The 10,086-nt window shown below is 33.8% G+C and overlaps 1 protein-coding gene across 1 annotated transcript; it reads right to left on the reverse strand.

The window, feature by feature from the left end:
- Nucleotides 1-1,373: 1,373 nt before the first annotated feature.
- LOC103954730 (putative U-box domain-containing protein 50) lies at nucleotides 1,374-6,384 on the reverse strand. Its single transcript, XM_048582083.1, has 8 exons — nucleotides 6,088-6,384; nucleotides 5,883-5,995; nucleotides 5,662-5,789; nucleotides 5,149-5,572; nucleotides 4,890-5,030; nucleotides 4,118-4,657; nucleotides 3,151-3,843; nucleotides 1,374-1,686 (listed from the first exon to the last, which is right to left on the reverse strand). Exons 1-8 carry the CDS (start codon nucleotides 6,251-6,253, stop codon nucleotides 1,489-1,491), a joined length of 2,403 nt encoding a protein of 800 aa, XP_048438040.1. The 5' UTR covers nucleotides 6,254-6,384; the 3' UTR covers nucleotides 1,374-1,488.
- Between the last annotated feature and the right edge of the window lie 3,702 nt (nucleotides 6,385-10,086).

The following is a 10,086-nucleotide window of genomic DNA, read 5'->3' on the forward strand; positions in this document are numbered from 1 at the left end:
GGATAATGCAATTATATAGATTGTTGTGAGAGGAATAATAATAAATAGGATAATGCAATCATATAATTTGTTGTGCGGAGAGTAATAATAATAATTAGGATAATGCAATTATATAGATTGTGGTGAGAGGAATAATAATAAATAGGATAATGCAATCATATAATTTGTTGTGCGGAGAGTAGTAATAATAATTAGGATAATGCAATTGTATAGTTTGTTGTGCGAGTCACATTAACACCTTACACAATAAAAGAAGCCAATTACAGGTACGGCTAGCATTCTATAATAATAATGTATCTTCAGAATAATTCAATATAATTTAGGGATGATGAGGAACAATGAGATGTTCGTAATCTACCTACAGCTTCTCTAAATCTTTACGAATATGCTTCTTGAAATTCTTTTCAAGATTATCCAATTGGCTTTAAAATAATGTGGCAATGTTTCTAAATTTAAATTTGTAATTTAAGTACGGAAGAAAATCACTTCTAACATGTTTGTTTAGTTTTGTGTCTTATTTCTTTATAAATAAAATACACGAGACGCCTTATTTGGCACTAGGAATGAATATCTGCCATATAATACTCTCTCATGGATGGTGTTTGGAATAGACTCACTCAATGTGGTGGTTTATGTTAACCACAAGCTGGTGGTTCAGTGGTAAAGAGCAGATTGCGAGACTTCCTTCAAACTAAAAATTAAGGCCATATTTGTGGTTAGGAGGCGGCTAAAATGCCTTTGTGAGTCTTCTCGGCTTCCGAAAATGGTAGATAATCGTGGTTTGTCACCAGTTGTCCCCCTTTAAAAAAATGTGATGGTTTATGTTTAAATTTTTTATTATGGTACGTGGGTCTCTTTTTCTTAGTTGAGCTTTTTTTTTTTTTCATGCGGTTTTACACGGTTGAAGTTTTTCACGATACTCGCTTTCTCTATTTACATGATCCGTTTATTCGTACATTTATCTTCTAATGGTTAGAGTTATAAAATACAATAAAATAAATAATTTTGGAGCTTCCAATCAGTAAGAGTTGTGGTCCTGAAACTATTTTGGCACTATACAAGTGTTTGCTCTTCTTATCATTTTGCAATAGAAGTGGAGGACATGTAACAGGTTAGGCTATTGGGGCCTTGATATAAAACAAATTAGGATTCCATTTGGATGAAATTTAAAATGGCAAGTTTTGACTTGAGTTAGGATTTAGGGATCATAACTTACATATATGCTTGAATGTTAAGAAAATGACTATTTCTTCTTGAAAATTAGAAATATTTCTCTTTTCACAAATAACCAGATCATAAGAAAATAATGAATAGTAATTAAATCCAATCATACAATTTTCACTAAAAATGAATACTTTATTGTTGTTTTGATTAAGTGAAATACATCAATAATACAATTTACACAATACAAAATTCACACACTTGCTAAAAATATGTACAACAAAGATATTATGTCCATTGGAATTTCTAAAATAAGATTGTCACAATTCATGGATATAGAATTGATCTTTTATAATGCCAATCTTGAGCGAGAGACCGTAAGGTGTGATTAGGGATTACAATGTTGTGCTCAAGCTTCAAATTTGTCATCGGTGATGTATCGTGTCCCAGTCGCAACCATTCTTCAATGGCTTCTTTCTCATACGAAAATCCATCAGCCGCTATATGTGGATCCTTCATTACTTCCTGCATCCAAAATAACACATATTTGTATCATTCTTTACTCTTGTGAACACCAACGAAAGTGTCTCTACATATCGAAGTTGCAAACTCTTGTAAAATAAAGTAGGTTTGGCAGACTTGAACATATCAAAGTTTACTAAAACAATATACTCCTCTTTTGCGAATCTCTCTCTTCGGAACTAAGATTAGTCTAGATCGAATATTGCTCGAGTAAGAAAAAATGTATGTTCATACATTGAGCGGGCCAAGACACCCAAATACTAAAATTTTAGCATGCTCATACAAGTGGGTCAAGTCCTTCTGAATGCCAAATTAATAGAGGGTTGCAACTTGTAAAGAGAGAACGCTAAAAGTTTAAATACATTATAAGTTTAAGTTTCTGAAAAGTTGTCTCTACTTAGCTAAATTTAGCCAGTAATTGTTCATTAAGTTAATTTTATTTGTGGAATAGCTAGTTTGTTAAAGATTGATTTTGAAAAATTTTCAGTTAAAATAGTTAAGCAATCTAGAATAACTAGGCTTTTGGAGATACTCTTAACTTTATCACAAGTTTAAGCCTTCTAACTTTATCACAAGTTTAAGCCTTCTTTTTCACTGAGTCTGAACTCAAAATTCGGATTCACATAACAAATTACAATTTCGAGGTGGTTAGTTTAATAACAGTTGGACCCATTAATGTGGTATATACTAGTATTAATATTCTGCTTGTTTTGTTCTTAAGTGTATAAATCATAGAACTTTGCTTTCCTAAGTATCAAAAGACAATAAAAAAATAACCGGTCACTCATGAAAAATGATGAGCCGGAGAGAATCATGCATAAGATCTTTGGTTCAAAAGGGTTAAAAATAAAGTTTTATTGCGAAGTGTCACCCATTAAACGAACTGTTCAAAAGCAGTTTGGTTTTGGGTCGAGCATTCTCCACCCTAGCTTAAGAGTTATAGTTTAAGACCTAGTTTGGTACTGAGGTTATTTTGAAAAGGTAGCTATCAAAAAAGCTAGAAGCTTTTTAAATGTTTGGTAAACATTTAGCTTCAGTTTTTTTTCATAGTTTTGGGTGAAAAAAAAAAAAGCCAAAAACACAAAGTTGAAAAACTCAGCTTTGAAAAACCAGTTTTTTTTTTTTTTTACATCTGTTTTACATAAAAGTTTATCAAACACTATAATACAGATTTTATTTTTCAAAAGCACTTTTACAAAAAAGTTTATCAAACACTATAATACAGATTTTATTTTTCAAAAGCACTTTTACAAAAAAGGTTTACCAAACACTCTGCTGCTTTATTTCACAGCTGCTTATTCTCACAGCACAGTAGAAACAGTTTGTTTTCAAAACACAACAATACCAAACCAACCCTAAAAAACCCGTTAAAAATGCAGTTTATGATCAATACGACATGAACACAAAAAGAGATCGACATTTTTTTTTTCTGTCTACCAAAAAATAGTGAGATATTAAACATCAAACCTGAAATATGGGGCATAAGAAAACCCTCGGGACTTCATTGGTGAGCTCTCCATGCACAATTCCCTCAATATTCAAGCCAGAACTTACTATTAAAACATCAGCCTTTTTTCTGATTTCACAAAGTTCCTCCATTATTGTCACCATTCTTAAATCCGTATTGGGTCCGTTGTTAACGGATAAACACCTTAACACCAAGCTTACAAGTTCTTCTGCCAAATCCAATGGCCATGCTCCAGCCTTCTCATCTAAAACTCGAACTAATCCTGCCTTTTCCATGAGCATTGCCTCATCAACCCAGTTCTTCCCAGTTATAAGATTGAGAGTCAAAATCCCAAAGGCCTGTATGTCCCATCCGACATGACTTTCGTCGTAGGACTGGTTGAGCCCTAAACCACTGACCTTGGCCACGAGATTCTGGTCAAGGAGGACGTTGGATGGGCTGAGGTGGCCATGAATAATGGGTTTGGGCTGAGCCATGTGGAGGTAGCATAAGGCAGAGCAAACCTCTGCCGCAATGCGGATGCGGTCCTGCCACTGAAGGTCCCGGGCCGGGTTCATTTTTTCATGGGAGGAAAATAAGACGTCTTGCAAGCTACCATTGTGCATGTCTTCAAAGACAGTGCAGTTTGGCTGGAAGCAGTGGCCCATCATGGCAAGCAGGTGTGGGTGTCTGATGTTGCTGATTAGCTTCACCTATACATATGCATAGTTTTTTGTTAGATTGAAGAAATGATCTCTTGCTAGACGATATATCTGACAATATAAGATGTTTGTGTTGTAGAACTGTGAATTTGTATCATCGATCATGATTTTTTGTCAGGTGTGTGGTTTAGATGCACTATTTGACAACGTAAACACTTGTCTGATGAAATTATATGCCCACCCATAAAGCATCACTGTAGTATTTATTGTAACAAATAAGTTCACATCCCATGCACATTCGTTTAGCATTTCTTATAGCTGTTACCTTAGCCTGAAAATCTTCTTGGGACAGTCCATTAGCCGGGTTAAGAACTTTGATACCAACTGTGACATGATTGATACGCCCTTTATAGACACTGCTCAAATCACTTCCTGACTTCAATCTAAAACGTTCTGAAAATTCGTTGGTGGCCTGTTTGATCTCCTCATCTGTGTACTCTCTGAGACAGCAGCTCAATTCACCCAACCCTTCTGCCGTTCCTGTGGCATCCTGTTGTCTGCAAAATTCAATCCTTCGTCGAAACACATCTCTTTCTCGTCGGATTACTTCAATTTCTCTCTCCATGTCTGTACATTTCATCACTTCATTCTCTAGCTGGACCTCCGCTTGTGATTTTGCCATTTTGGACATATGGAGCTTGTGTGAAAGCTCATATTGAAGCTCTATGAGTGACTTCATCTTGTTCCTGCTTTCTTCAATTTCGTTAACTACTACATGGAGTTGTTCTTTTTCCGTGTCTAATTCTTTGTTCAACTCTCTTCTATTGTCACCCTCTTCTTTAATTTGAACGTCTAACTCCTGAGCCTATAAAAACACTTCTCTTTTAAACCAGATAAAATGGAAACAAAAGAATAAATCAACAACTTAAGAGTATTTTGAGTGCTAATTTTTTTTTTTCTAACAGTCTGCCATATTCTGTCATCATATTTTCAATAATCACTCGATTAAATGAAATTATGTCTGCGACCATATATATCCCCTAACAACGTGACATATCGAAATATCTGAAAAATAATTCAGGTTTATATAATATTACCCGGCGCTCGCATAAACAAATGGCCCGTTCGGCTTTTGCATGCCTGTCAGCATTTTCCTTGGCTTCTTTCTTCTTCATTCTTATCATCCCACGAGTTACGCTTATTGTTTTCCTAAGAAACTCAATTTTTTCTGCAGAGCTCTGACAATATGCCAAATTTTCTTATGCATTAGTTAATGAAGCATCCAAGTCTTTTTCTTTTTGCTCTATATATTAATACTGAAACTCATGATATAATTTGTATATGCTACTAACTTACCATATTAGGGTTCCCATTAATTTGCAGCATTATAGCCTCTGTTGGACTAGGCTGCTGCGAAGTACCTGTACCATTTCCCTGGTCACAATTTTCTACATCCAAGTTTGAACACAACTGCTGGTAGTAAATTTCCATTTCTTGAACACAATTTTCCCACAAATTTTGCAAATTGGCGGAATCCTTTTTTGTTGGTGAACCAAACAGGCTGTGACGATTTTCAAGGAACATCTTTTCTAACATAAATTTGAAGCTGACCTTGTCTTTCTTTTTTGCAACCATCACTCCTTTCCCATCCTCCTGGATTCTTTGATCATTTTCTCCTCTTAGAAATAACTCTTTCCCCCCATAAATTATGAACAATTCGCAGGACTCAGTCTTGTGCTCGTGGATGTAAAATAACATGCTGATTGCAGTCTTCATTCTCCTATTCGGGAAATAAGTAAAATGAATTGGATTTACAATCACAAAGTTGCATTTATATACATACTAGGACTAAATTAAGCTGTTGCATACCATGATGATGATTTGATGAATGTAAATCCAATGACCAATTTCGTTATGTGAAGTCCCGAAATCAAGTCTAGGATGAGCTTATGAATAGATTCATCATTTTGCTCCACTTTAAGTATTTCAGCTTTCACCTAATAGCAAAATGAAAGTTAATAAAAATACAAAAACCAGAAACACCATGCACAAAGATCCATACTCCATACTCCATAGAAATTGGTACAGACCTTGCCGCAGAACGCTATATACTTGGAAAGGATATTGTCCATCTTTTTCTGTTCATACCTCTTAAGAACTTTCAATTTCTCATCACTTACAGAACTTGCAGGGAGCTTGCCAACTGCAACAAATAAATTAAAAAACAGTAAAATCCAATCTGAAATTCAATTAAAATACATGGAGATTGAAATCTAATATTTGTGGTTAACTTACATGGTGTGTAAACATAATCCTTCCCTGAAATGCTGTAGGTTACATGGAGAATGACTATGGAAATAGGCTGAGATTTCCACCTCCTCAGTGTCCACGCCAAGGTATTAAATCCATCTTGCAGCTCATTTCCAAGTGCAACATACACTTTCTCTACCTGGGCTTCCATGACTGCTTGGCTAATTCAATTCACTTTCTTCAAAGCTAAAATCCTAAATCAACAGAATTCTACCTGAAATATGTCCAAATTTTATGGTAAGAGAATTTCAAAGGATATGGACATATAGAAAAATTACAAGAATATTCAGTATTCTGTTTGCCATATATTGTAAGCATATACGATGTTTAATATTATGTTTCTCTGTCAATTGTTGTAGGACGGCCTATTCTTGGAATATTCTGTCCGGCTTAGCAAGCGTGGCAAGGTTTAATTTGTTATACTTTTCAACGTTAGGAGTTTAAGGTTTGGAATTTTCTTGGTGTCTTTCCTGGGAATGTACGTTCATTGATAGGTAGGGACTGGACATCTATATTTAGGATTTGACTGAGATTTATGTGACCCTCTTACGGATTAAAATGAGGTTTTGGTCATAATTCGATTTATAATTCTTAGCCGGGCCAGTTGATGTCTCGTTGGGATTCTTGTCTAGGAAGCATTTTTACTCATAAGTGTTTGAATTAAAAATGCTTTTGATTGTAAAAAATTTCTTTAGTCTTTTCAAAAACAATCTCATGCAAACGCTATAGAATTATGAGGTTGTTTGATAATCATTTTGTTTTTAGTTTTTAGTTTCAATTTTTTGAAAATTGAAAACTTGTTTAATAACTATTTTATTTTCTAATTTTTAAGAGGTTTTTTAGCCAAAATAGTCTCTTAGATTGACATAACTTTTCACTTTGGTCATCAAATTCGAAAACGATAAAAGTGGTCCCTGAGTTTGCGCACCATCAATCCTTTTGGTCATACTGTGAAAAATCTCTATCAAATAAGAATAAAATGACAAAAGTACCCTCAATTTTTGTTAAATAATTTTGGCCTATTGTTATTAAATTGAAGGTATTTTTGTTATTTTGATACTTATTTAACAAAAATTTTCATGGAAGAACCAAAATGATTGATAGTGGACAAACTCAGGGACCACTTATATCGACTTCAAATCTTAAGAACTAAGTGAGAAATTATGTCAATCTCAAGAATCATTTTGGCTAAAAAGCCTTTTTAAATATAATGAATTAGATTAGTTTCCGTGACAATTGAAGTAGAGCTGGAAAGATTGTATATGACGTATTAACATGATACGAATTTACACAAAATTAGATTTTGCGTTGGGGCCTCTGGGGTAGATTTGATAAGTATTGTCCCCTTGTCATCTATTAAAATAATTAATTAAGATGGTAAACAATATTTTCTCAAACTTAGGACCTCGAGTGCATTGGTAAAAGTTTTTCATAAACTAAGTATTTGAAAACTTAAAAAGTTATAGCAAAAAAGAACGGAAAACATAATAGTTAACAAACGTACCTTAACAAGCTTATTAGGTTTCGTATTATTATTCCTCGGATAATACTTGCATCCCATTCCTTGAGAAGTGTACGTATCAGTTATCACATCCCTAGCGGAATGTAGTTATTTACCACATAAATTTTATAATCAAATTTTTTTTTATCTTCTAAAGATCATTTCTTAAAAAAAAAAAAAAAATCATTTGAATTGGAGACTGTTTAGTGATCCAAAACTATAAAATAAATGGACAGTTCATCATAAATATGTTAATAAGAGGTCTTAGATTCGAATCTCGTAAATGACGAATTTAATACTAAATTAGGTTGCCCATTGTGTGGCTTAACCGACTCTCCCTTTCCTTAGTGTAAAATATATCGTTGTACTAAAAGAATATAAAAAAAATCTCGAGTTTCATGCGCTTTTGAGAAAATGGAGGTGATAGTGAAGCAATGTGAGGATGAAATTGAAGAGAGTTGCCTTTTTATAGGGCAATAGAAAGCTTCTTGTTTTACATCCTTTTGTAGATTAAGTGAGGGCCAAAGTGAAACTTGAACTATAGTACAACAATCATACACCAAATTATTCGATTGTATCAGAAAGTCAGATGTCACGATTGAAATATAGTTCAAGTGAACATGGTACTAACCCAAAAAAATCCAAAGTGGTGAATGTGAAACCCTAACTTCAAAGAAATCTAATTATAACCTGGTCTTAGATCATGTGTAAAGTGGGCACCGTTTTAATCACTGTAAGAAAATGTGTTAGAAGCTTTAAGAAAAACTTGAGTACACATATTGCACACTAAACAAAATTTGTATTAGACACCAACCCAATCAACGTGGAAGTTGAATATCATATTTTAGAAGTACTCCACCAAATGGACACCTTATTAATATAGAAAATTTTATATTATACTAAATATAAGATGGTACATCACATGTTATAATTTAAGCGAACGACAATTTGATGAGTTTTACTCAGTAAAATTGGTGAAGAAGGAACTACTAGGGGTTTCTAAATATAATGGTTCTCACCACTTACGGTGAAAGTAGGTGCATGCCACGCGACTATCGCCGAAGAGTTAGGGCTAGTTTGATATTGCTATGCTTTGAAAAAAAACTGTTTTTGTTGTACTGTGAGAATAAGCAGCTGTGAAATAAAGTAGCTGAGTGTTTGGTAAACTTTTTTGTAAAAGTGCTTTTGGAAAAAAAAAAAGTAGTATTATAGTGTTTGGTAAATTTTTATGTAAAACAGCTGTAACTGTGTGAAATGACCAAAAAATGTATAATACTAGATATGCCATTAATTTAATTTTCTTAACAAATAAATGTGAATTACTAAATATACTTTATTTTTAAAAGAAAAATATTTATAAACTTTATCTTAAACATATAATCCAACGTTTAACAAGAAATCATAATCCAACATTCAACGTATAATCCAACATTTATAATATCTATTTATTATACAACTATTACTCTTTATCGTAAGCATCTCCAACACTAATGGTTATTTTATAAAAAAATTAAACTAGTTTATTATTTAAAATCCCCATCTTTTTATGTTTTATTATCATAATTAAAATCAGTCCACATTTTTTCTAGAAGCATCTCTAAAACCCTCTTTCTCTCACATTGCTTTCTTTTCTTTCCCGTTCTCATCCTTTCTACCGCTCCAACCCATTTCACATTTTCTTTCTTAATCTTCCTGTCTCCATGCGATATCTTTCTTTCTCAATTGAAATCCTAGAAAAAATTTCCTTTGTGCTGGATGGTTCATTGGCAGGTTAGATCGCAGGTTCAAAAACCAGGTCGATAATGGAGGAGGGGATGGGATAGCTTTGCTTGGTCCAAAAGCTCAAGGTCCGCCGCTCCAAGGTTTTGAAGTACGGCTTCACGATCTTGAACGACCTCAAAAAAATATCTAGTCTCGGCATGGAAGGTGAGTGTTCAAGCTTCGGATTGTTGGTAATTCCATCTAGGATTTTGTTAGTTCAATTGGGTTGTGGGGATATTACCATCGGAGGTAGTTTGGATATCACCATTGAGAGAGGCATCTGGCGCCGCCGTGGACAGAGAAGGTTGGTGCAATCTTGTCCGCTGCATCACTGCCTCGACTCTGACGGATTCCGAAACAGCTCATCGAAAAAAGTGGAAGATGATAAAAGCATCTTGTGTGATTGTAAATTATTTAATTGCTTACGGTCATTTTGGGTACATGAAAGTTTCATTAAGCGCTTAGTGCCTCTTAGAAAAGAGGATTGCACAGAAGCTGAAAAGCTGGTTTTTCAAAGTTGCTTTTTGTGCTTCTGTTTTTTGGGTTTTTTTTTTTTTTTTTTCACTCAAAATTATGAAAAAAAAAACTGAAGTTGAAAGTTTACCAAATACAAAAAAGCTCCCAGCTTTTTTTGATACTCACTTTTTTAAAATCACCTTAATACCAAACCAAGACTTAATTTCACTTAATATTTTTCCACTTAAAAAAAAAATAATATCTTT

The sequence above is a fragment of a genome, unplaced genomic scaffold (assembly GCF_019419815.1).
Source record: "Pyrus x bretschneideri cultivar Hongxiangsu unplaced genomic scaffold, Pyrus_bretschneideri_v1 Contig18, whole genome shotgun sequence".
NCBI classification, from domain to species: Eukaryota; Viridiplantae; Streptophyta; class Magnoliopsida; order Rosales; family Rosaceae; genus Pyrus; species Pyrus x bretschneideri.

Bases quoted from the DNA above. Each gene is read 5' to 3' on its own strand.
- LOC103954730 (XM_048582083.1), bottom strand. From the start codon at position 6,253: ATGGAAGCCCAGGTAGAGAAAGTGTATGTTGCACTTGGAAATGAGCTG. The intron at 5,996-6,087 runs GTAAGTTAACCA...TATTTGTTGCAG, and splicing joins GGATTATGTTTACACACCAT to TTGGCAAGCTCCCTGCAAGT. The intron at 5,573-5,661 runs GTATGCAACAGC...TTTCCCGAATAG, and splicing joins TTCATCAAATCATCATCATG to GAGAATGAAGACTGCAATCA.